At 34.6% G+C, this 26,690-nt stretch overlaps 3 protein-coding genes across 4 annotated transcripts; 2 read left to right on the top strand and 1 right to left on the bottom strand.

Annotated features, from left to right (window-relative positions):
* The first annotated feature begins 3,711 nt into the window (after positions 1-3,711).
* On the top strand, positions 3,712-8,760 carry LOC132189727 (squalene monooxygenase SE1). The gene is made up of 8 exons (XM_059604504.2): positions 3,712-4,136; positions 6,144-6,255; positions 6,350-6,524; positions 6,746-6,914; positions 7,119-7,337; positions 7,488-7,763; positions 7,884-8,162; positions 8,307-8,760. Exons 1-8 carry the CDS (start codon positions 3,900-3,902, stop codon positions 8,418-8,420), a joined length of 1,581 nt encoding a protein of 526 aa, XP_059460487.2. The 5' UTR covers positions 3,712-3,899; the 3' UTR covers positions 8,421-8,760.
* A 365-nt stretch (positions 8,761-9,125) lies between these two features.
* LOC132190178 (Chaperone DnaJ-domain superfamily protein) lies at positions 9,126-16,121 on the bottom strand. Of its 2 annotated transcripts, XM_059605085.2 has the most exons (7): positions 15,815-16,121; positions 14,761-14,802; positions 13,795-13,923; positions 12,404-12,639; positions 10,258-10,294; positions 9,586-9,643; positions 9,126-9,513 (listed from the first exon to the last, which is right to left on the bottom strand). In XM_059605085.2, exons 1-7 carry the CDS (start codon positions 15,953-15,955, stop codon positions 9,434-9,436), a joined length of 723 nt encoding a protein of 240 aa, XP_059461068.2. In that variant the 5' UTR covers positions 15,956-16,121; the 3' UTR covers positions 9,126-9,433. The 2 variants fall into 2 exon arrangements, with proteins under 2 accessions (XP_059461068.2, XP_059461070.2); XM_059605087.2 differs by lacking the exon at positions 14,761-14,802.
* Positions 16,122-17,285: 1,164 nt separating this feature from the next.
* Positions 17,286-23,777, top strand: LOC132189569 (putative pectin methylesterase CGR3). The gene is made up of 6 exons (XM_059604312.2): positions 17,286-17,790; positions 17,935-17,974; positions 18,212-18,253; positions 18,906-19,280; positions 20,048-20,103; positions 23,293-23,777. The coding sequence occupies exons 1-6, from the start codon at positions 17,674-17,676 to the stop codon at positions 23,443-23,445; spliced, it is 783 nt and encodes a 260-aa protein (XP_059460295.1). The 5' UTR covers positions 17,286-17,673; the 3' UTR covers positions 23,446-23,777.
* Positions 23,778-26,690: the final 2,913 nt, after the last annotated feature.

The following is a 26,690-nucleotide window of genomic DNA, read 5'->3' as shown; positions in this document are numbered from 1 at the left end:
ATCTACTACTCTTTCAATCCACTTCTTCAAGTTCACTCTTTTGCCAAGTACACTCCAAGACGTCCATCAGCGGAAAATAGTGTTCGTCCAATACTCATTGGATTACGTGGAAGTATCTTCATCGCCAAAAGTCCCGTCCCATCAAAACGCACCCAAACATGAGTAGCACGCCGGCGTGTGAAAATCCTGAGCACAGTTCCCGTGTGGGTAGGCGTAACCCTCATTTTTCTCCATCGGAGGATGCTTGACTTCAAAAGCAATCTTGACTTTAATCACACGCAATTGGCCAAATCCCAAATGACAAATGCCCGCATCCCACTTACAGGAGGAAAATTACTTCAGAGTTCACACGCAATTAATGCTTGTCTGAGTGCGTACTTGCTGCTGAGATATTCTTCAACGCATATCCTTTTATATATTTTACATCTCTTACCTACCTCGTCGATTACTTTATTTAGTGCTGTGATCGCTTGTCAACCTCGTGGAACTTGAGGTTCCGATCGAGCTAATCCTTGATGATTAACATCAAAGTCAATAGATTAATTTGTTTTACTTACCTACTTGGGCAGTAAAATTGCTGGTGCAGAAGATATTAAGATGAAATAGAGAATAAAAAAAGAGCGGAAGCAAGAGAGATAAAAGAATTTAGAGCAATTCGGATTGTAAAAGGTGCCCTATAAGATTGCATCTTTGTTGTATCAATTCTTGTATATTCTAGCCCTTGGATTAAGACTTCTATTATGGCATCTTAATGGAGAATGTTTGGGTTAATTCATTTGATAAACATGTGATTGATTCAACCCTAACCTAGAAAAATTAAGAGTTAGACGTGAAATATTATGAGTCATTCATGAACATAAAATTACGTTCCATTATTAAATGAGATATACATGTATAAACTTAGCTAAAGTCAATTAATGTTTGTAAATAAAAATTGTACAAGCTCGGCTCAACTCATTAGCTTGTTTATATATATTTGCATATATATATATATATATATATATATATGAATGTTTGACTTTATTCTCTAACACGTCTCTTGTTCATCTTTGTATTAAAGATGTTCAAATTAACCATGGATTTTTATTTTTTTTTATATAAAAAAATAATAATAATAAAGGATGGATAAGAGATGTATAAGGGATGGAAAAGTTTAATTTAAAGAAAAGAGCAGAGGCAAAAATTGGAACAAAAATATTATTTAATTTGTCGATCTCCAAAAAAATAAATAAGTAAAGAGTGAAGTGAAAAATAACATTTCCACCACGTACACATATTTCGTGAAATGATTTTGGCAAGAATTAAAATATTTATTTATTTTTTTAGTTCATTTTTATAATGGTCGATTATATATGTACTCTCTACGTTCTCTATAAATAAGTTATTCTATTTACACCGATATGATCATCCGCTTGCTCACTTCCAACACATGCATAAATTTAAAAATGCAATAAATTAACGAGCATACCGGCTTAATTAATTAATATCTTTGGAATGCAAGCTTATATATATATAAATACGTCAACGAGCAAATGTTAATACATATAGATTTTGACGGATTTAGATAGGTTACAATGAGAACTATCCATTACAAGTGCAATAAACACAATTCAGGTAAGGGTACCAGATAATCCGAGCCCCATTCTGCCGGACATACGCTCCCATATCCCATATTGAAAATACAGCCAAACATAATTAATTGCAATTAATTAAACAATAAAGGTTATAATTCATGTAGGTAATTTTCTTTGACTTTGAGGCTTTTGACCAGCACACCAGATGATATTGGCCCCTTGATTTAACACCCACTGGTTCATTAAATACAACGTGGACGTGGCCGCCTTATTAGTCGCCCACCCCAGTGAATCCAGCTGTCTTTAAATTATTGGTGGCTAGGGAATTATGGCATTTTAAAAAAGAAAAAAGAAAAAAAAAAAACCATTTTTATGAAGAAAAATATTATTTTTATTTTTTAAAAAATACCAAATAAAAGAATAACAAAAAATATATTTACTTTAAACATTTTTTCCATTTTATTTTATTTTTAAATAAAAAAAAATAAGACAAAAATTAGACTTATGTTAAGCAAAAAAATTAAAGATTTATTAGAATTTAGAGCTCATAGAATGTCCAAATCGTAATTAGGCAAACGTATATAAATAATATAAATTCGGAATCGTGTACGCGACCTAAAACTTGACATTTCTACAATTTTGATGTGTATCTTTGTGAGATATTAGCTTCCACATTACACTTCAACCCCCAACATCCAACCTCCAACCACTCTTTTCAAGTATTGACAATGAGCTACGAGATTGAATTAAAGGACAATGAGGTCCACAATCCTCTAAAATGTCTTTTCAATCTTTTTCTTCTTTTTTTTTTAAAATTTCCCTATTCCTTTTTCAAAATCAGAATTTTTAATTCCCTAATTTATTTCTTTTTAATTCCGTCCATCATATTTAAAACCATAATTTTGTCCGTAATTAGATTGATATTTTGAAAAGTCTTTTAGTGAGACTATAATATAGTAGGTTAGTATATCGTTAAACCCAATAGTTTAAAGCGCATAAAAATATGCTACAAACTGGCTTGTAATTGATTCATACAAACTCATATAATAAATTAAAGACATGTGTCTCATAACTAAAACACATGTAAGAAGCACATGTTATTATAAAAAAAAAACATGTGCGAATAACATGTGCTTTTTACATGTTAAGGGGCACATGTCACTTTATTAGATGAATTTACATAAACTTGTTACAAACTAGTTTGTAGCAAATTTTTGTTCATTTAAGCCTACGATATTGAGCTCAATTATATTATATTAACTACTCGCAAGCTGAGAACCACGCCTTATGAAGCGAAAATTACTAATTCGAATTTCGTTTTCTCTTTGTGCGGACATTTTTTTTAAAAAAAAGAAACACTCGCACTCGCACTTACACCTTGTACCTTTGTCCCTACTACAATAATTTTTGTCTGTGCCTTTGGTATTCATACCATACCGCAACACCACAATCAGTTTTGATATTACTCATTAGGGAGAATGATACATTGAGAAGTCTTTTAGTAAGACTATAATATAATATGGTAGGACACCGCTTAATCCAATAGCTTGAACCTGTGGGTTTTGGCCTACTATACCTATGCATATTAACCATTTACATTTGTGACATCTTTCTAACATGGGGACTGAATTTTCTTTTACACACGCCAGTCATGGTGTATACTCAACATCTATTAAATTGACGTGTAATTCTCATATGCATTTCTAATAGAGTTAATAAATTGAATTGATCTGCTTTTGGAGAAAACTTTGTCCAAAATTAAATAGCCGATCAAATTCCATTTTTTAACATGCCCAAAACAAAACTGAACCGGTTAAACATTTATGGATTACAGAATAAGTATACGGCTACTTATAGAATAATTAATTAACTTTTACCCACTCTTGGTTGACCATGACTTTTTGTATTCTTTGATTTCTTATTGGGGATAGACTCCTAATTCTATGGCTTTTGTTCATAAAGGGTGACTAGTAAATTAGCTTATATATAATTAATTAAAGCTGCAAATCTTGTGGTGCGTAGTTTAAGCCCAAACGCTAACCCAGCGCAAATTAGCATGGAGACGTTCAAGTTGAGCTCTAGCTTGTCCTCGTTACTCGTGAGGCATATAAAAACACACTTCCATACTTCCCGAAAATTCTCATAACAAACAACGGCTTTGTACAAAAAGAAAAAGAAAGATAAAAAGGCACAGCCAGCGAGGAGAGAGAATCACAGCACAATTGCACACAGCACAGACAGAGAGAACCAAACAACAGAGAGATTACAGCGAGTGAGAGTCGTGGTGGTCTGTGGTGAGCTAGCGAGAGGTTGGCATTGGAAAAAATGATGGATCAGAGCTTGTTTGGATGGATCTTGGCCTCGGTGTTGGGGCTTGTGGCGATTTATAGCTTGATGGCCAAGAAGAACCGTGCCGGAGTTTCTTCGGAGGCGAGAAGCGAGTGCGTGGAGAGCGTCACCACCACCACTAACGGAGAATGCGGATCCGGTAACGGCGACGTCGACGTCATCATCGTCGGAGCCGGCGTCGCCGGCGCTGCTCTCGCTCACACTCTCGCCAAGGTGATTTAAGATATTTCTAATTCTCAGTATATATATTTTTTTTTCTCTTTTGCTTTCTTGCAGTTTCTAGGCAACCAAGCAGAGCTTTTGATAAATGCGAATATTTTTTCTCCTTTCTAGCTAGTCGTCTCTTAACTGTGTACCTGGATTGCGCTTTCGTTTTTAATCATATTTCGATTATTATTTGTATTTTTTTTTTTGATAAATGCGAAAATAGTTATGGATTTACTTCATTTCTTAAGGCTGAAAATCTCGTTTCTTATCAAAACTCCGGCCTGCCGTGTGCTACTTGTAATCTGCGGTGCACGAGTCGTACCTTGGTAGTTGGGTTAATCATTTGCGAGGGTTTTTAGCGAATTTCACAGGTTTAGTTGTTTCATACGGCTCTTTTTATGGATTTACAGTTACAATATGTTGAATTTGTTGATGATTTTGATGTGGCAGTCCCGCCTGGACTATATATTTCGTTTTCTTAAGCAACTTTTCAATTTTATATTTCGTTTTCTTATGCAACTTTTCAATTTATAGTTTGTAATTTTTTTTTTTTTTTGGGGGGGGGGGGGTGGGGAATTTCAATATTAGGCTCTATATGATCTGTAAAATAGCTATTCAGATACGCGTTTTGATCCACAACTTGAATTAAGTTGTTGCAAACAATATGGTTTGTCGTGGTATCACGTTTGCTATCTGAGGAGGTTGTTGAATTTTTGAGTCGCCATCACAGATATTTTAGAAGAGTTATTTTTTGACATGGGTCTTTTTCAGTGTGGTTGAAAATTTCAAATCTATCAGAGGTGCGATGGAACATGGCCCTAAAATTACAATCGTGCGTTTATAGACATAATCGTTTACATGATTACTTCGTTACTTCCACTTTGTAAATTATATTACCCATAAGTCTTGAACGTGGAAAAAATTAATGTTTGCGTGCAACTTTTATTTACTCGAATTCCACTTTTAGGCTAAATTTTATTCGATTTATAGTACCATGCATCTATTATTTATCAGTAAATAATTGAGTATTTTTGGTGGGGTCTGACTTGTACGAATGGATTATTTCTAGTAAACCACATTTTTGACTCATAGTGGGAATATGCTTAAAACTTTGAATGCTGATTTCACACATTTCTGTTTTTGCATCATTCGTCACTTTGGATAGGACAAACTGGGCATTTAACCATGTATTTGAATTAGTGACAAATTTTGTACTTTAATCTTTTACAATCTAATTTGGCAGCCATCTTTGTGTCCCACTCCTCTAATAATGGTGTTGCAATTATCTCTAATACTGACTTTATGGCTAAATACATGAATACTACGTGAATCATGCTTGAAAGTTAAGCTCTGAGGTGTTTTTTTACACAACCCACTAGTTTCTTGATGCACTGCATATGATTTGACATTTGTGTGAATTATATCCATACATGACACCATCAATAGATTCATGTTACTATTCAACTGGTACAGTTAAATAACAAAAAAGTAATTTAATAATATTAAGAAAGAAGAGTCATTGAGAATTGTTGGAAAGTGAAAATAAGAGTGTAAAAAAGCATTGATTTTTTCATGCTTAGAAATAAATAGAGAAAATTTGGAAAAAATAAAATTTTAAAGTCCTTAAGAATTTTGATAAAATAGTTTCAAATGAAGTAATGTAAGCAAAATGGCATTGCTTTGATTATCGTGTGAAAAAAAAAAAAGCTTTTACTTCATATTGGGACATATGTCAGAACCTCAAGTACTTCGGATTTGGGGCTTATATTTATATTACAAATAATTAGATAGGCCTTTGGGTTGATCTCTGTATTCATGCTAGCATATCTTGTTTTTTTGACTCTTGCCGTTAGTTTGTTCTATTGTAAGATGTAAAATATCTCAAATTGGGTTGTTTATGGTCTTTAGCATTTTGTTAAGTAAGAATTCCGTTGGTTTTCTTTTTAGCCAATAAAAAAAATCCCAGTAAAGATATTCTCAAGTATGTATTGATTTTGTGCTTTAAAATTGCAGGATGGACGTAGAGTGCATGTGATTGAAAGAGATTTAACAGAGCCTGACCGAATTGTTGGTGAACTGTTACAGCCTGGAGGCTACCTAAAATTAATCGAGTTGGGGCTTGAAGGTAGCTTAAATTTAAGCTTATCAACTATATTTCTTGCTTACCTCCAATTAGAGGAAGTGGGTTGTTAAATGATATGTATTGTTTATAATTGCAGACTGTGTAAAGGGCATTGATGCTCAGCAAGTGTTTGGTTATGCTCTTTTTAAGGATGGGAAAAACACCCGGCTCTCTTATCCCTTGGAGAAATTTCATTCAGATGTGTCTGGAAGGAGCTTTCACAATGGGCGCTTCATACAGAGGATGCGGGAGAAGGCTGCAACCCTTCCCAAGTATAACTTATCTTCCTTAGTAGATATCCACAATATGTTAATTTTTTCAAATGTTGCTGCTCATTGTATTTTCTGCATGCCTATGGATTTCAAGGTTTCCTTTATCTCAGTGTCATGATATAGTAACTATCTGATGTGTCATTATGTTAGAGGATGGTTGTATCTTGTTCTCTTGATTTCTGTTCACCAGTAGTTATGCCTTCTTTTTCGATTTTCTCCAGTGTACGATTGGAGCAAGGAACCGTTACTTCTTTGCTCGAGGAAAATGGAACAATTAAAGGTGTGCAGTACAAGACTAAAGATGGCAAAGTACTGACAGCATATGCACCTCTAACCATTGTTTGCGATGGCTGTTTCTCAAACTTGCGTCGCTCTCTTTGCAATCCTCAGGTATGGTTCCCTCTCAATCTCACCCATTGAACAAAAACCATATCTGCAATTGAAAATTGGTTTTTCTTTGTTTGTGAAGTTGCTAAGATCTTAAAATTTAGTTATCCTTTTTATATGCTTGCATTGCTGAGAATACTCATCTCCCATTTGTGACAACTAAGTAGCTTATAGAAACTTTAATCATGTATATCTCGTTGTCTGCAGGTTGATAGTCCCTCTTGTTTTGTTGGTTTGGTTCTGGAGAATTGCGAACTTCCTTATGCAAATCATGGTCATGTCATACTAGCAGACCCTTCCCCCATTTTGTTTTATCCTATTAGTAGCACAGAGGTTCGCTGTCTGGTTGATGTACCTGGACAGAAAGTTCCCTCTATTGCAAATGGTGAAATGGCGAACTATTTGAAGACCATGGTGGCCCCTCAGGTGCATATGTGCTCCACATGTTTCCAAATATCTTGCAGCCTTAATATTGTTGTTGCATTTCATTATTACCAAGTTTTTTCTCATCTTTGTTTTTGATATATGATTTAAAATTAAAATGCTCTGATTCACCAAGTGACATTTCTATCACAGGTTCCGCCTGAAATACACGATGCTTTTGTAGCTGCTGTTGATAGAGGTAACATAAGGACAATGCCCAACAGAAGCATGCCGGCTGCTCCCCATCCTACCCCTGGAGCCTTGTTAATGGGGGATGCATTCAACATGCGCCACCCCTTAACTGGGGGAGGAATGACTGTGGCATTGTCTGATATTGTTGTGCTGCGGGATCTCCTCAAGCCTTTGCGAGACCTACATGATGCACCTACACTCTGCAAGTATCTTGAATCCTTTTACACCTTGCGTAAGGTTAGTTGTAATGATATGCTGTTCTTGATACCATTCAAGCTTTAGTGGTGCAGGCTTTCTCTTTTGTGCTTTGTTACAATAGGAAGTTAACTGAGTATATCTTAATGTTTCAATTTGCAGCCAGTGGCATCCACAATTAATACTTTGGCAGGTGCCTTGTACAAGGTCTTTTGTGCTTCACCTGACCGAGCGAGGAAGGAAATGCGCGAGGCTTGCTTTGATTATTTAAGTCTTGGGGGTGTATTCTCAACAGGACCAGTTTCTCTACTCTCTGGGCTGAACCCTCGCCCACTGAGCTTGGTTCTCCATTTCTTTGCTGTTGCGGTTTTTGGTGTTGGCCGTTTATTGGTGCCCTTTCCTTCGCCTTCACGCATCTGGATTGGAGCCAGATTAATTTCGGTCAGTATGAACTTCTTTCTTTACTTTATTTACTTACCCTCTCTCTCTCTCTGTCTCTCTTGTCTCTTATCTATATCTTAATGAAGAAACAGAGTAGGATACTTCTCTTCTCAGTTCTGAAAATTTGAGTTTTCTTTACTCCAGGGTGCATCAGGAATCATCTTCCCCATTATCAAGGCAGAAGGAGTTAGGCAGATGTTCTTCCCTGCGACTGTTCCAGCTTATTACAGAGCTCCGCCCGTTAACCAAGATCATTAAAGCGAGATGCCAACAGAGAATGTTGCTGAAAATCGGCAGCTGCTATCAAGACAAGCCAATTTGTAGTGGTATCTGCCTTCCCCTTTTCAAAGTTGAGGGAGGGGATGGTGAATACATCGAAAACGAAAACGATAAGTGTATCAATACATGCTTTGGTTTTTAGGACTTGTTCTTTCTAGTGCGTTGGCAACTTCTTTTCTTCAGGTATATAGAATTTGTTTCTAATTTATTTAATTAGCTCTCAGATTGTAAAATCCCTTCTTCATGCTTCTTGTCCAGTCATTTTACTCGGGAAGGCATTGCTAAGTGAAATATAAATAAAGTTGAGAATAATCTCCCACCTCAGAAATCAATGCCATGGCTTAGCCAAAAAAATTAATGCTGTAAAATTCCCGACATAAATTTAAATTAAGACGGATAATTTCACTGAAATGAATTACCATTTTTTATCACCCAACCTCCTCTCTAATTTTTTTTTTTTGTTTTTAATCAGAAACTGCAAATCCAGTAGTCTTTTTCTGAGCCTTCGAGCCAATAAGGTCTAAAATATTAGACTGGACCTCTTCTTTAGCCTATTTTTGGTTTTGTGTTTTCTGTGAGTTCTGCATCGACTTTATTTGGGTGTTTGTTAAGGTCCACAGCCCCCTCCTATATTTCTTTTAGTTTTAATGAAATTTTATCTGGCCCACACAAAAATTACCATTGTTTATTCATTTACTTTATTTAATAAGTAATGGGCAGGACAATAATTGAATTATTACTTGTTACAAAATCTCACACATTACAAGGGAGATACACGCGGTGATATGCTCCTATAATTACATCACCAACCCTTGACGCGTAAGTGAAAAAAACCACCATCTAGAAAACCTCGCTCTCAAAATAATTCCAATTTAATCATTTTATGGTGAGAACTAATACTGTAAAGAAAAGATTTGTGTATTGTGCAGCTGTATAACACAACGCCATGCTTTCTTTTACGCCTCAACAATTTCCTTGCAGAGTTGTGCAAATTACAAGTTCAAGTTCTTTCTTTCTTCCTTTATGGCATCATAGGACGACATCACCTCTTTGAACTTCGCCTCAGCAGCCTCTGCAACAAAACACAAGCAATAAAATTAAACCAAAAAAAAAAGAAAAAAGAAGAAGCAAAGTAATGACCCACCTTTATTATTCTGGTTCTGATCTGGGTGAAACTCCTTCGCCTTGGTCCTAAATGCTGTCTGCAAGGATAAAAAGTAACATATTTACCACTGCAGGAGATATGAAATTATCAAAGAACTGAAGAACAAAGAGAAAACAACACAGTAAATCCATGAACATCTGAGTTGATGAAATGTCACAGAGCACGGGCATTCCCCAACTGTGATTAAAACTGTTTGTTCAAAAATTGGGCTCTAGCACAGCATTCATAACGCTATAACCTAAAGAACTTTAAATCCAGCAAAAAATTACAAATTAAAATGAAAATTGAATGGTGATTATGAACAATATCAGGAGGTGTAATGTATGTTTTTAATATACATCACACATGCTATAACTATTTGTTGAATGATACAAATCGAGCACAGTTTATAGCTCGCAACACAGTTGTAATATTTTCCAAGTCAATGTTTCATTAAACTGCGCCTAAGGACATTTGCAAGTATAATAAAATTGTTGACAATAATAATTATATACTATCCAATTAGACCATACTGAAAATTAGAAGTATAATGGACCTTCACAGTTTAAGATTTATTGAATATCCATTTCCTGAAATTTTTTTTTTTTTTGAAAAAAAGGTAAAGCTTTCTAAAAGAGATGCCAAAGAGAGAGTTTTGAATTCGAAGAATACCTTAATCTCAGCATCGGAATATGGTGTTGTTCTGTACCTGTTCCCAAGGACAAGCAAAAAAAGAAAGAAAGAAATTAATTAATTAATTTTTTTTTAATCTAATTGCAAGAATGCGTATCCAACATATTAGCTTTCCCTAGTATGGATCAAATATGACTCATGAAGTGCATCAAACACAGCTATAGAGGAAATTAACTCTAGCTTAAAAGAATGGAAACTTTTTTTCTTGATAAGTAATCGAATTTTTTTATTAAAGCGTATACGTACATTGTAAGAATACAAAAGAGAACACCTAACGTATGCAAATTGGACAAAGTACTTTTAATCAAGGTCATCCTACCTTTGACAAATACAACCTCCTTTAACCTTCCATTTTTTCTACAATGCCGCTCCATATAAAAGTAGACTTGTATGACACACCTAATGGAAGACCCAAATGCTTCATCAGTAGCAAAGCCACCCTACACCATAAAATACTAGCCAAACTTTCTACACCATCCACTTCACTGACTAGAATTATCTCTGATCTTGATAAATTAATCTTTAACTCCGAAACTGCCTCGAAACATAAAAAGAGGCAATGCAAATTACAAATTTGGTAACGATTAGCCTCACAAAAGATCAAAGTGTCATTTGCAAACAAAAGATGAGACACTGCAAGTTCGACATTATTCTCTTTCCAACCAAGAACCCTTATCGTCACCAACGAAATTGAAAGAAAGACCATCTAGGTTTGGCCTCCAACTATACTGTTCTGAATAAAGCTGCGTATAAAATTGCACTATGCCCACCATTATTTATGTGGAATTTGAAGATAATGACTGCTTAAAAACTAAAGAATCCACGATATTATTTCTTTGGGGAAACTATTCAAATTTGCCACCCAGTGAAAAAACTGTGTTGTTATCTCCCTCTCTCAACCAAAGAGCCCTAAATTTCTGCCCCCAGCTCACTCCTTCAATAAGAATCAATCTCTCCAATTCCCTATAAAATTCCTCCTTTCTCACCCTTCCCTCCTCAATCAATTTTCCACCTTCTGCAATGATATCAAGCTCTCAAATACCATCCACTAAATCCTTTTCCCCTTACCTATATTACCAAAGATCTCTTCATTCCATTTTTTTTTTATGTTGCAACACAAAACTAGGGGAGCCCTAAAAATTGATTGACTTCCACAATGTTTTCATTTGATCCACAAAGCCCACAATTGAGCATCAACGAGAAGTAGCCTGACAAGAGTCAAGGAAGCCTCCTCTGAACTACATCAAGAAATTGTTCTTCCCAATCAAGAGAGAGTAGAAAACTATCAATTCTTTACCAACATTGATCACTGCAATTGTTAGACCATGCAACTTTTCTGCCCACGAGAGCGATGTCCATAAGACCCTGATCAAAAATGAAATCTAAGAACTCCATCATAGCTGGATAATGACGGATATCTCCTGATCTCTCACTTGGATATCAAATAGCATAAAAATCTCCCCCAATACACCATGTTTTAATGAAGGTTCTTGTTACAAAAACAATTTAGATCTAAAACACAAAAAAAGGTTGTATCCTGGTTTTAAGAGATATTCTCTCCTTTTAGTCTTCTAAGGAGTACTGTATGAACTTTGCAGTATACTCTCTTCAGATGAACACCAAATGTGTACTTATAACACTTAAAACAAAAATTAAGAGAATTTGAACATGTCTAGACTGCCAATTGATTTGATTTATATCTTTTATCTCTAGCCACCCACTATCCACAATTAAACAACCACTACATGTCTAGATGATCAAATAACAAAAGAAGCTAAACTAATTGGGACAGGACATAACCACATCCAAGAGGCATATTGGGGAAAAAAAAATCATCTGTCTACAGCATGGAAGGAACATCCAAAATGAGAGACAAGATGTTGTTGACATATCATATTGTGCATAAATTAAAGCCACATACAGGCTACCAATTTTTTAGAAAGATGTTTCAATGTCTAAAAAAGAGAAGGATAATCTTTCAACTTTGGTGCAATAAATTCCAATAATTCTTGATAGGGACAGCTTGTTATCTTTACTACCTTGATTAGAGAAAAATGAACAGAAAGGAAGTTAACATTATTGCCAGTACTCATGGCAACCAAGTTTCTGTAACACTTATCCTCACCTGTCAAGACCCAAAACAGAATAGTGGTGTGATAACGAATAAGCCACACTTGCTCTTGGAGTTTCCCTGTAATTAGTTCTCCGATCTCTATGGGATGTATCAGTCTTCCAATACCAATCATCTCGCTGGAATTGTTGATGAAATGCACCTTGACCATTTTCCTTCCAGCTCTCATAGCCCCTTTTGTATTTGTTCCTCTCTCTGTTAAACACACTTTGCATTCGTCTTATACGTTCCTACAAAGAGGAGAAAAACCATAGACAATAATAAGATAGCACAAAAACAAACATATAATTAACAAGATTACCACAGTAAGAGCTAACCCGCCAAGCACAGAATTACAAATCAAAATTTACCAAAGTGTAGTTTTGACACACAGGACAAAGCTAGCCCTGATGCTAATATATCCGCCACACCTTTTGTATCCAATGTGCAAGCCTAATACCTCACTTCGACAAAACCTTTTTAACAGGGTATCTAAGAACTTAAAACTGATTTCAACACAGAAATTGATGAAAGAAGAAGATATGCTTAGCATTACTGTATCATTGTCTTTCAATACAAGTAATCTCACTCTTGCTAGACGAGCTTCTATACTAGCTTACTGGTTAAGATAATTGCTATCAATCCAAATCCTTTTGTACTTCTCTTTGTCTGGCAGGCTCAATCAGCATATTTTTATTAGAAGCTAAACAGATTGATGTTTACTTCTCTAACACCAAAATATTATATTCATTATAACTGCTCAAATGAAGATTAAATGGGAAAACAAAAATGTAAATTACAGCATAAAGCTGTCCACAATGTGATTTGCACAATCTTACAGAATGAGCAGATTTTAAACATTGCATAAGTAATTTTATCACTAAGCAATTCATGACTACGGGCAGAAGTAAAAGGAAACATGATAACATGGTTGTTAACATGAAGAAATCTTAAAAAATTAAACAAAATGCCTTGTTCATCTTTTCTCAAGATCTCTAATAAAAACCTGGCAACCCTGTTTTCAAATCACATTACAGAAAATGAAAGGATTGCACAAAATTGAAGACGAGAGGAGTGATTCAGAAGATAAGATAAGCATAGTGTGGCAAATCAGTAAAAAGGTCAAGTTCATATCTATATGACATTCAACTCTTTACTCTTTCCAACTTTTCCGCCTAAGATTTTCTCCCACAAAAATCATGAAGACCTACCAGCAAAAGATTAGTTTTCAAAATTGTGAAGAAAGCAATCTAAAGTTTGAGAAGTTCCTAACCTTCTAGATAGAAACAACATTATAAGTATTTAACATGATAACTTCCACGCAGTATTATCATCATCCTTTAGCCTATAAAGAAAAAAAAAAATTTGCAACAGAAAAATATTACAAAATTGAAGACAGAACTCACAACTCTCTCCAGTTCTTCTTCATACTCCTCTTGCATGCGACGATTATACCTTTTCCATGCTTCCTCCTGAAAGCTTGAACGGAAAGAGCTGCCAGATCCTCCTTTCCATGATGATTGTGACCTGGTCAGCTTTTGTGGTGCAATTACACGAATGATCAGCTTCACTAGTAAATTAACATTCCTTTTTTCTTTTCATTTTTTTTCTTTTTTTGGTAAACAAGAACATAATAAGTTTACTCATTCAAAATATAATCTCTTTTTTGAGGCATGCTAAGCAATCTAATCCTCTAGAACAATATTCCAAATTTTACCTTTAGCAGAAAACATTCCTCTAGTAAATACAACCGATCAAAAGCATCCTTATAGAACAAGTTGCATGAATGATAACAATATAATACAAGAAATAACTATGTATGCAAGACAGGTAAAGGTGGATAATAGACCCCTGGCTAGCATAGACAACAGATGAATAACAACAAACATCTTCTACAAGTGTTTCCACCGTCAAAATAACAAATATAGACACAATATGCTTCAGGAAACGGTACATCTAACTCGGAAAAAATTAAGATCGTTTGTTCCACTCACCACGAAATACTTATTTGACCTATATAGGTTGATTGATCTTGAAATGTAGGTATGAACACATTAAATAAGAGGGTGGGCTATGTCCTTATCACCAAAGCAACATACAGATGATAACTTGGAGTTTCACTAGAATAAAATTGTTGAATTACAGAAAGCAGCAAGCATGGTCCTAAGTTGCTAAATTACAGGAAAAAATTAAATAAATTTTGAAATCAACAGAAACTGATAACTAAGGGTTGACTTCAACATTCAAGGGTGAAATTAAATATAACACAGAAAGCAGAACGGCCAAACTGTCAGGATTTGCTAATTCGGACTACTAAACACAAGCAAATGCCAGCATAAATAGCAAGTTGTCAAAAATAGAACATGTACTACCTGAACATAGAACCAATCAACAGTCCTTCGCAGTTGGCCAACCTGCCAAATTGCTAAAACAATCAAAAGTAGTATCTAACAGAATGTGAGCCGAGAATACCAAGAAGGAAAAGTTCTCATGTAGCAGAGATGCCTCAGTCGGTTAATTTTAGAGCACCACATAGAGCACTCAGCATGATAACTACTTTCTTTCTATCTTATAATCGAATATACAGTGAAGCAATGATAAGTCACTTGTATCCAAGGGATTAAGCCTTTGTTACTGGATAACAGTATGATATTCAGCAAGCCTAAAGTAAATGACAGCAATGAGACTGATAATAATCCATAAATGTGAAATTCTGCGCCTCCTTGTTTAAGATGTATGAAAATTTTCCATCATGCCTCAATCTTGTTTGCATAGTAAAATCCGGAACATTTTATATATTGGAAGAGAAAATATTCCATCCTGAAATTAAGCAACATATAACACTTTCTAATCAACCTCGTCTTCTACATTTTATAATCGCGTGTTAGTGTATTTACTTATTCATTTTCTATTTCTCATTTCTTTCATTTATCCATAAGAAATGTATTCGCAAACAATTGGTCAAAGTGCCAACATGCCACATACCTTGGCTAAAATATTCAAACAATTGTAATTGCAATTTAATAAATTCTAATTCATGAGTGGCTTGTATTGATGCTGAATACGGACTTTACAAGCTGACGAACTAATAACTGATTAGTTATACAATGCAGATTCGTAAACCCTAGCAGTGCCATTTGGTCTATCAGTAGTGTGTTTCAAATTTAACAAAAAAAAAAAAAAAATTACTACGTCTTAAAGGCTGTTTCATTTCATTCATATAACGTATATAGCTATCAATTTCACAATTAAGCGCAGAAATGTTGCAAATTACATTTCACGTTCACTCAAAGTTTCAACGCAATATTTATAGAGCCTACTGTACATGTTGGATTAAGAACCTCTAATTCTAATTCCCTAATTAAAAATAAAAAAACACCTAAAGCACTTGTAACAAGAAAAGGGATGGAATTGTAAATCACTTACGGCGAGAGTGGTGGCAGTGGCACCAATTAGGCCGAAGAGCAAAATCCCCCAAATCTTCATGTCTTCCTCTTTTTCTTGATAGGGTTTGTTTGACGACGTCCATGGATTATCCTTATTCTGTTTACCATCGTCGCCTCCCATTTCTCTCGAAATCAAAGGCTTGTATACTCAACAATTTCTCTTAGCTGATGATGCGAATGGAAGCCCTAAACACATGGTTAGGGTTCGTTTGCTTTGAATTGTATTCTTCTTTACACCGCCTTTGGATTTGTTTCTCTCTATCTCTGTGTAATGTTCTTCTGAGGTGGCGTAGGTGTTTCTGGCTGCTTGAATTTGCTAGAGAAGTAGAACTCTGTGAGGTGGCAGTTGGCGAAGAGAAGGTCTCCTGTATAATCCACGCGTACCTGTAAGTCGGTAAATTTGGACGCATGGCATTGTTTTAGAGGTGCTAAGGCAGTACGTTGTCGTTTAATGAAAACGTTGGTGGCCTCATGGCTCATCCTATTTATTTAAAGAGTAATAATTACTCTTACTTTTTAACACTATTTTTTTACGGTTTTTAAAATTATTATTTAATTAAAATTTAATAAAGATTTATTTCATATTCAATGGTAGTTTTAAAAGTTATATGAGTGTAAAAAAATTATGTAAAAACTGAAATAAGTATATCATTATTATTCTTATTTAAATATTTAAAATAATTATTAAACTAGCTTATTTAGAATAAAAAAATGTTGATTAGTATCATCACGGTAGTTTGCATTTCAAATTAAGATTTAAAGTTAATATATTTAATTGTGTATATATTTTTATATTTTTATATTTTTTGAAAAGAGGGTTCAAAAAATGTGTGAAGTTGAAAAATGACCGACAATTTTAGCAATCTCTAATGAACACTATTGCGGATTTCGGCAACCGTTGTTGACAACATCTTTCAACAGTGGTCTAATGAACTCCGATAGTGGTTCAACAACTTCTTATGGTGGTCTGGTGGTTTCCTGCCCGGGCCAATGAACTCCTACCGCTTCCATTGAACTCCAACCTTTTAAAAATAGTAAGTTCAAACTCGAAAATTTGTCTACAATTTTTTTAAAAATAGAAGCTATTTTACAAAAACTTATAAATGTTTTTTTATCAACCAAAAATGTTTTAGTTTGATCATAATTTTTTGTTACCAAAAATTAGGAAAAATATTTTCTTAAAAATATGTTACTTCGAAACAAATGAAGCTTAAATTCCTACTATGAAATAATTACTATTAATTTAAAAATGAAATGGAAGATGATTCTATTCCTTTAATAAAAGAGAGCACAATTACGTAGAAAAATATAAATTAAAACAACAAATATAACCTTAATGATTAAAAATTATGATTAATGGTATTTATTATTCCCGGCGCACGCATCTCCCACCTCCACTCAAAGGCGGAACTACTCCTCCTTTTTTTTTTCACCGTTTCGCGTATTTAACAATTCTCACCGGAAGTTACCCAATTGTTCATCGAATCTGTTAATGCACTGCGACAAGTTGACAACCGACACTAAATTTGCCGTCACACTCCACAAAGTGCTTTATCATTCATAGCTTGGGAGGCAGCGACAGAGACATCCACATAATCCCAAAATCTCTCTTCTCTCCTCCTCTCAGCGCACACAGAGTACTCAGATCTAGCCCCGCCTCAACTCTCACAATGCCAGCTCTTTAGCAGCTCCTCTCAGGATCATTCCGCGTCAATCTGCAGCTTCGTTTCAGCTCTTGCATCTCAGACTTCGTGATCTTCAGCAATTCTTACAACTCTAGTTTTTTTTTTTTTTCAACCAGCAATTGTATGCGCATAGGCAGTTGTTGTGTCCGAGAACATGTTTAGGAGAGCAGTGAATCCCGCTCGACGATTCGGGGACAGCGGAGGAGGCGGTTTATTTGCCAATTCGAAATCACGCTCTACACCGATTTTATCTGTTGGGCTCATCGCTGTGGTAAGAAACAAAGAATCAAACGAATGTTAATTTTGTTGCTATACATTTTCTTCTATTTTTGTTTTAGTTGTTTACATTTATGAAAGTTTCTTATACTCGAAAGGATCCTAATTAGAGACTCTCTTTTGTTGGGGAACTTTTCAGGGAGCACTGATTTTTATTGCCTATTCATATGGCAATTCAGGTAAATATGAGTTTTTGTTGGTCAGTTTGAATAGCTAGAATAACCCAAGAACATGTCAGTGTTACTCGATGGCCAGTGTTTTTGAAATATCTCTCACATAGAGATTTTTCCCATGATTCAGTCACTTACAAACAACTACGTGTTACATATATTGCAACTATGTTTTGGTATTATATATTTGAGCGTGTATGTGCAACTGCCAGTCATTGACTGAATTTCAATTTTGTCACGTGATAGGTGGATTTGGCAACAATACAGAGGCTATTAGCAGGGTTGAAGGTAAAAGTATGAGAGTTTGAGACGATTTATTTCAGTTTTATTATCAACAATAATCAATGTGGTGTTGTCATAAACGGTTAATTGTATATGGACTCGTATGTGAGAGTTACTATCGGTTGCTTTCACTATGTTGCTCAATGCACAATTTGTTTTGTTTTGTTTTGTTTTTTTAATTTTTTTTATCCATGAAGAAAAAATGCATCTGATGATTAAATGTTGGATACTAAGTTCCACAAGTAAATCAATCCACTTACTTTAGTATCTAGATTGCTTTAATTTCAAGATCCAGGGGAATGGGGATGATGTTCTACAAAAGGCATAATTGGTATAACCATTAAGAAATTGGATTTTGTGCACAGTTGTCCTAGAGACTAAAAGTATCAATTCAGCACCACAGGCTGTGAATGAATTGTGTTAGTGGAGCGGCTAGATATAGTTTCTCCTCTTAAACAACCTATGGTGAGGTGAATGAGGATATTTGCTATTTGGGTGATAAATGGCAGAGAACCAGTTTATCTAATTAGTCAAGTAGTTTTAGATATATATTTTTATGCGGTGTGTGCGCACATGCTTGCCTAAGTTGTTTTACAAATTTTTCATCATGTAGCAAGTCACCTTCATTTTGAGATTCCAATTTTATCCATATATGCAGGTGATTACTCATGCACTGCAGATGTCCAACGAGCAATTCCTATTTTGAAGAAAGCATATGGTGACAGCATGCATAAAGTTTTGCACGTTGGCCCAGACACCTGTTCAGTGGTCTCTAATTTGCTTAAAGAGGAGGAAACTGAAGTCTGGGGTGCGGAACCATATGATATAGAGGATGCAGATAGTACCTGCAAAGCTCTTGTACACAAAGGCGTCGTGCGTGTTGCTGATATCAAGTTTCCTCTTCCATATAGGCCAAAATCGTTTTCTCTTGTTATTGTTTCTGATGCTTTAGATTACTTATCTCCAAGATACCTCAACAAAACCCTTCCTGATTTGGTAAGAGCATCAGCTGAAGGTCTTGTGATGTTTACAGGTAAAAGTTAAAACTTCAAGAGGAGCTTAGCCTCTCTTCAAACTGGAATTTGCATATACATACCTTTTGATCGTACATAAAATCTTTTTTATTTGAAGTTGCTACTTTTCGCAATTTCCAGTTCTATAATGCTCTTGGTACTTGCAGACCTGGACCTACTTTCTATATATAGACGTGCCAAAACCATGCAAAATCAATTCCACATGTACACCTATGGAATCACCTTTCAAATGGGTGCTTGAGTTTCGATTTGGAATTCTTTTCTTACCTCGATATAAAAATTCTTAATTCAAATAAATTGTTTTCCCTTCATCCTTGCAAAATGAATCAGGTGGTCAATGTGTATTTTTTTTTTTATCAAAAAAACTTATTTTTTATGAAATATGACTTGTCATATAATGAGATGCGTTAAAATGATGAATCAACATCAACTAACAGTTTATAATGGGTCAGGGAAATTGTTATAAAATTATACCAAGTAAGGTTGTATGGTAAAGAAGTACTACACTCACAGTTTTTCCATCTCATGTGTTTTTCGCTTTTCTCAGTACTTGTTTCTCCCATATTGATATTGATATTTCTAGTTGGCTTTAGCTAAACTGTTGTTGTACTTGTCATTGGTTGTTCACGAATGTGTTCTGTATTTGCAGCAACTTAAGCATTAAAGTTTTTGTTTCTGGTGTTGAGACTAACTTCTTACTTTAATTGGGCAGTCTAATTGTTTTTGAGTTTTTGATGATATTTTGTGTTTTATATTTATCATGTAGGCTATCCTGGTCATCAGAGAGCTAAAGTTTCTGATGTTTCCAAATACGGGAGGGCGGTAAGTGGCTTTTATGCATAGGATCATTAATATTTTCACCAAGTAATTTGTTTGTTAAAGATTGGCCTTGGATGTCAGAAAACCATAGTAACTTTTATATCAATTTCTTAACCACAGCTTATATCCTTTTCTGACCTTTTGGGTTGAACTACTTATGTTGTTGAGAGAGAGTAAGAGTGAAGCATGGAAGGGGAGGGGCTGGGGGTGGGGGGTCTGCTTTGCAGTGTCTTCAGTTTCCTAACATACAACCTGGAAATAGTAATATGGTTATAAACAAAGTAATCCTGGGGCATGGACTCTGCACGTGTCATTATTGGGTTCCTTGCAGTGGGCAACCCTGGGTGGGGCATGTTGCAAGAGAACAACACCAAAAATACTAAAATATACAAAAATCTGACCCTCTAGATTTCTTGAGCTTGAGGTGTGTAGTGGAACATTAGTACCTCAAAAATCATGTGATGGCTGCCTTTAGCAGGCCATCTTAGAGTTTAATTATTCTTAGCGCCTTGAGTTGTGATGGAAGGTATAACTAGATCTACTAGTGCCTTTTACAATTCAAGAGGCTCCTGTCAATCTATTGAAGGGAAGCTCTCCTTTCTTAATGTACTTTCCTTTGGAAGATGATTTCCCATGTTATGAACATACTTAGCATGAGCCTTCACAATATAAGGGTGACACAGGCAGTAAGAAACTCAAGAAAGAGCGAACTTAGAGATCGAAGGTCTTCAAAAATATGGTTTAATTTCAATGTGGGGCTTAATGGCACCCTCCTTAGGCTACATTAGCTTCTTTTGAGTCTTATTTTTATGTTTCTTGCATTAGAACATTGCTGGTTTATTTTACTTTAGTTTTATTAGGAGTTAAGGGTATTTCTTTAACTTCTAGATTTCTGGAATGGGATATAGTTTTGGTGCATTAGGTCTTATTTTGGATTTGATTATGTTATTGGTGTGTTTTTTTGGTGGTTTTACTAGTTATTTCGTTTGGAGGTGGTATTCAAAGTCCACCGAGTCAAAGTTCCATTAGGTTTAGGTATTAGTGATGCACGGAGGGAGGGCTGTTGTACCACTAAACCCAATGGCATCTTGAATCCAGAAAGTTGGACGCACACTAGATCAAAGAAATAAATTTTTTTTATTAATGGTTGATTAGAATCATTTTTGTTTCATGAATGTGAGGCAATTTAAAGGCTCCAAAAAACTCAATTTCCATGTAAATATATTCCTATAAAGATCATAATTATACCAATAAAATTTAAACCTAATTTGGCTAGAAAAATCCTAAAGATACTCAAAAACAAGGAAATAAAACCCTAATAGTCATTGATGGGATCATGAGTTATGGACTTACCTTCAGATTTGACGTCAATTTGATTCTCCACATAATCTCAACAAGTTGTTTCTCATGATCTTCATGACCTTTCTCAAGCAGCTCAACCTGTTCTTCATTAACCTTTTTATCAACTTTCTGAAAAATATTTCACCAACTTGGTTTGAGACTTGATCTTATTCTACTAGCAGTTTTCTTTCTACACTTGGCTTTATATTGTCAGTCTTCAAATTTATGTCTTCTCTTGATGGTTGAAAGAATTCATCAACATAATTCCTTATGTATGGTTTTTCATCTCACAATCTTCCTTTGTGTTAGACGATATGATTTTATAATCAATTGGAAAAAAATTACTATTGCATGCATCTTTCTAGTCATGGGCCATGGATGAATTTTTCCCCTACCTTGTTGAGTTTTACCAAATTTTATCCTTCCCCACCAATCTAATGCATGCCAATTAAGATTGCACAACGCAATTTCACCTTTCTTTCTCCAAAATATTCATATATGGTCAAAGAAATCCTTAAGATCAAGTAGCCAATCAAGAAAATCTTCCTTGTGAAAACAACCATCAAAATTTGAAATTCTTTCATGAAAACTAAAATGCTTACAAGAAACTAACATGCTTACCTATAGGTTGTTAATGAGCATCATCTCCACGACAGTTGTCCTAATTGTTGACACAAATTCTGGGTGGCATGAATCCTTTAATCTTACATCTTTCGAAATCCTCACTCCATGCATTATGTGTTGGACCCCACATACAACACTTTTTCAAATTTGGCTCCCACCAAAATACTCAATTTTCTCCTTTTTCGAAACCCAAAACCCAAAATATTTCTCAAAATTTTTTCTAACAAACCCTTCTCAAGTCCTTTTTCTTCTATACTCTTTTTCCTTGGACAACTGTTTTTTTACCTCCCTTAGTGATTAGTTTTAACGATTTTATTGTTCTCTTGTATATTTCTTGCTTATTAGGGTTGCACTCTTCTGAGCTTTTTGATATGTACTATATTACTTATATAAAAAAAAAAAATCAAAAAGATCAAAAACATGGAAACAAAGCCCTCATCTAAAATATTCCAAAAATCACAAAAATAAATTGGAAAAATCTTCCAATAATGCATATAATGTCCTTTGTCAATTAGACATCTATATATACGTGTGTGTGGATGTAATGGTTTTGATTTAGGGAATAACGTGTTCATGAGAATTTTGAGTAAATAATGCTCTTAAAAATTGTGTTATGCAACTATATCTAAGGTGTGGTGCTGAGATATAGAAAGGTGTGGTGCTGAGAAACCCCTAGATGTAATGCTTCACTTTGTACATCATTCCTCTTTTCTCTTTCCCTTTGAATTTTTTAGCAAATTACCATCAAATTCTAGACAATTCTATATCCAGATTTGCACCTATTCTTTCCCTAAAGTCCAAAATTTTCAAGAAAGTCCAAATGGTATTCTTAGATCTTGTAATATTTAACTTTGGTCATTCTGAACCGTATCATGATAGATTTGATTTCAACCTCCTGTATCATATGTTTGCTGGTTTGTTTCACTCGTACTACTGTACTCTTTACAGATCAGGAACAGCCATTCAAACCCTAACTCTTCCTCTTTATTTTGCTCAAAATCCTACCCTTCTCTTGCACCATTGAAAAACCCTATACTCCCTCGATGTCCATGCCTTCTCATGTGCCTGACTTTCAGGTCCACTTTGCCTTTTAAAACTTCTATGTAGAAAAATAGTTACCACATCTTTCTGCAAGTTGATGTTGATGCAAAACTGAAAGTTGTCAATTTGTTTATCAATGATTTGATTCTTTTAAGAATAACATGCTGGCATTTCTTTTTTGTAAAGGCTAAATTGAGGAGCTCGTCCTGGTGGATACGATATTTTGTTCAGACTGGCTTAGAAGAGAATGAAGTTGCCAGTAAAAAGTTTGAGCAGGCTGCAACAAAGAGGTCATACGTCCCAAACTGCCAAATATTCCACCTGAAGTCACTCCATTGATATCTTACGTGCTTCCACCTCATGTCATTTGATTAATATCTAGACATTCTTCTGTCAGTAATACTGAAGCTCCACGGTGCAGCCAAGTCGAAATTATCTTCAATTCTCGTCTGTAACAATTTCTCTGAAAAAGAAAATAATGTTTATCATGATCAGTTTACATTATTATGCATGTTAACGCATCATGTTTTATATTCTTTAAATTAAATTATTATTTGGAAGGGAAGCATGAATCAATATTGTATATGCTCTCTCCAAGCTCACCAAATTGTTGTAACTCAAAACAGAGTTTTGGTAGACTCTAGTTATCCATGTGCAATGTTATTTGATTTGAGTCAATCTCAGCACTAGAGTAACTAATGCTTGTAGGATGGAAAAAACAAATGAGCATGAATACATGTTACTGTCTTGCATGGATTTTTGCCCATGTTTTACTAGTAAGCAAGGATTTTATGATCTCAAACAGGAATATTAGCCTCATGGCATGTGGTCAATCTTAACTTCCCGTATCACCTATGATATTCCAAAAGTACTCATTGATTTTAGAGCCCTATCCTCGTATAAGAATAACTGGATTGAGATCCCGTACAATAGCTTACATTCTAACCATTCATTTTAAAATGAACGGTTCAAAATTTATCATGTCATCAATATAGATTAAAAATTTAAAGCTTTCTCTTTTTTCTGCCGTTGAACCTTACCTCGACCAAGACTAGCGAAGTTCCTGTAACTTTACCATATGTTTATTGAGGTAAGGCTTAAACAAGAAAAATATTATTTACATACCTCCAATGTTTATATATCTCTCGTACATGCTTTTGATTTTGGATTAAAAAAGATAACCGAAGTAAAAATTGATGCGATATTAATGATGAACATAAAAGGTGTGCACAAAATGTAAAGATATGTGAAATAATATTATCCCTAACCAAGCTTCACTTCTCTTTCATATCACCATATTAGATCTCACATCTTCTTGAACAAGCTAAAATATTTAATAGTGATAACATATTCAGAATCAAAATGAAGGTAGAATTATCCGACCCCTGTTTATATTTTCATTCATTTCCAAGCCAAGATTCTTTATCGTCATTGGCTCCCATTTTTCGTAGACGTCCAAATCGTTAAGAAAGTAATACTATTTTTCACACTTATTTATCACATTCATTTCTCAACAACTAATGTGACTTTTTTTAAATAGCTAATATTTTTGTTTTTTTTTTCCCCTAACTAATTGACTTAGAAAACCACCTAAAAATGTCATATTAATATAAAATGATTGTGAAAATGAACATTACTCTATCAATGATTGATGTCATCAAGATCTTAAGAAGCCCTAAATATTCAACATACGTGTAAGCCTTAGACCAAAAACCAGTTTCTAACATGGCTGGGACGACAGGCCCTCATGGAAGGCCTGAAATTAATGTCGCTCTTTTGTATTATTTAGGTCAAAATAATTGTGAGAAGCAGTCGCCCATACCGAAGGATCTTTGACTTAAACCGATCAAGCTTTCCTGCTTCTCATTGTCCCTCACCCCTCGTATATAAATGGAAGACAAATGCAATGTTTAGCTGCTCTGATAACAAGGAGCACCGCTAGAGACAATCATGTTCAAGGAGCACCGCTAAAGGGTTACATGTTCATTGTCTCTCTCTCTCTCTCTCTCTCTATATATATATATATATATATATATATATATATATATTTTAATATGAGAAAAGGGTTACAAGAGATCATACAACAAAAGAGAGGTGAACACTCCAACAATAAAGCCCAAACAATTGACAATATCAAAAGAGATACAAACGCAACAGTAAGCAATGAATTCATTAATAGTCCCAGAAAAACCAAAAACGATTCGAGCCTCTCCAAAGGCCATACAAAGCGATAGCAAATGATAAGAGGACACAGTAAAGAACCTCATGAGATAATAGTAACAAAAAGTGGTTGTTGTGAGGACGGTATTGCTAAGCATATATATATATATATATATATATTGGTTGTCGTGGTTGTCTCTAAATTGAATATGTATATATATATATAGCCTGAGATTATCTCAAGCAATATTTTCTCCATTTTCAAACAAAACAAAGCATGCGTGATGCAACAACTGGTTCCAGACCAGTTGACAATGAGACACAACTGTCTCCTCCTCCGGTCTTATTTTCCTGCCACCTTAATTAATTATGTGAATCGTACCATGGACTAATTTGTTTTACCTTTTTACCAGCCATTTTTTTCCACATGGGGACCGTCAGTTTTCAACAAAGCCAGAAGGGAGAATAATTACAAATCGTACAAGTTTTGAAATTGCCAACTTAAATGCACTTGTCGAATCTTTTGACTTCTACTCTCCACCCAATAATCACAGCAAGTTAAATTTCTTTTGGGTAATGCCATCGACATAATTCGTTTGCTCATGCAATTCAAACAGTGTTCACATTATCGACAAACTAACTTTTTAAGATCAAGTGTACACATTTTTTACGTGGGCACAGAAATCTACCTCGATCCCCCCCCCCCCCCCCCCCCCCCAAAAAAAGTTGGAAAGTGAAAAATCTATAAAAATTATAATTTTTGAAATAAAAATGATTATGATTTTTTAAACCCAAGTCTAGCTAAAAGCTGGTAGGCTAACCACCAAAATTTTCCAAAAAAAAAATAAAAAATAATAATAAAAAAAATTGAAAAGAAAAAAAATCCACACCATGATTATATAAAATTACTGTTCTTTAGAGTTTACTTTCGATTCGGTAGTGTTAAAATATTATATTTCCGTAACATGCTGAGAATATAATCAAATATTTTTGTAATATATTGAGAATATTACGAAAATATAATATTCTAACAGGTAGTTCAGCTCTTTCTAGTTTTATTTCTCTGTGTTCCCACTTCCTTTTTCTTCCTTGATACAGTATATACAATTTTTTTCTTTTTCTTCTTCCACCTCTCTTTTTTTCTCTTAGCTAATCTCATTGCATTATGTTATTTTGGCCGACTTATTGTAATACCCATAAAAATAAAAGCTAAAGAAAAATAGAAGTATTGAGATAATGACATACAATAGTATATATTGATGTCATGCATAACTAAAAATGTTTCTGACAACGTATGATTAAGACTTAAGGTGAAAGAAAATCAATTAATTAAAGAATAGGGAAAAAAAAAACCTTAGTTTCCCCAAAGAAAATAAATATTTCCAAAAAATAGCAAAAGATAACTTATAATAAGAATTCAAAGA

Source organism: Corylus avellana, chromosome 9 (assembly GCF_965113065.1).
Source record: "Corylus avellana chromosome 9, dhCorAvel1.hap1.2, whole genome shotgun sequence".
Lineage (NCBI taxonomy): Eukaryota > Viridiplantae > Streptophyta > Magnoliopsida > Fagales > Betulaceae > Corylus > Corylus avellana.
Note: the sequence above shows the minus strand (reverse complement) of the source record. Positions and strands in the feature narration are given on the sequence as shown.

Excerpts from the sequence above, each read along its gene's own strand:
- LOC132190178 (XM_059605085.2), bottom strand. The coding sequence starts at position 15,955 with ATGGGAGGCGACGATGGTAAACAGAATAAGGATAATCCATGGACGTCG. Across the intron at positions 14,803-15,814 it reads CCACTGCCACCACTCTCGCC|GTTGGCCAACTGCGAAGGAC; the intron begins GTAAGTGATTTA and ends GCAATTTGGCAG. Across the intron at positions 13,924-14,760 it reads TTGATTGGTTCTATGTTCAG|CTGACCAGGTCACAATCATC; the intron begins GTAGTACATGTT and ends GCACCACAAAAG.
- LOC132189569 (XM_059604312.2), top strand. The coding sequence starts at position 17,674 with ATGTTTAGGAGAGCAGTGAATCCCGCTCGACGATTCGGGGACAGCGGA. Across the intron at positions 17,791-17,934 it reads CTGTTGGGCTCATCGCTGTG|GGAGCACTGATTTTTATTGC; the intron begins GTAAGAAACAAA and ends GGAACTTTTCAG. Across the intron at positions 19,281-20,047 it reads AGGTCTTGTGATGTTTACAG|GCTATCCTGGTCATCAGAGA; the intron begins GTAAAAGTTAAA and ends TTTATCATGTAG.
- LOC132189727 (XM_059604504.2), top strand. The coding sequence starts at position 3,900 with ATGATGGATCAGAGCTTGTTTGGATGGATCTTGGCCTCGGTGTTGGGG. Across the intron at positions 6,525-6,745 it reads AAGGCTGCAACCCTTCCCAA|TGTACGATTGGAGCAAGGAA; the intron begins GTATAACTTATC and ends GATTTTCTCCAG. Across the intron at positions 8,163-8,306 it reads TTGGAGCCAGATTAATTTCG|GGTGCATCAGGAATCATCTT; the intron begins GTCAGTATGAAC and ends TCTTTACTCCAG.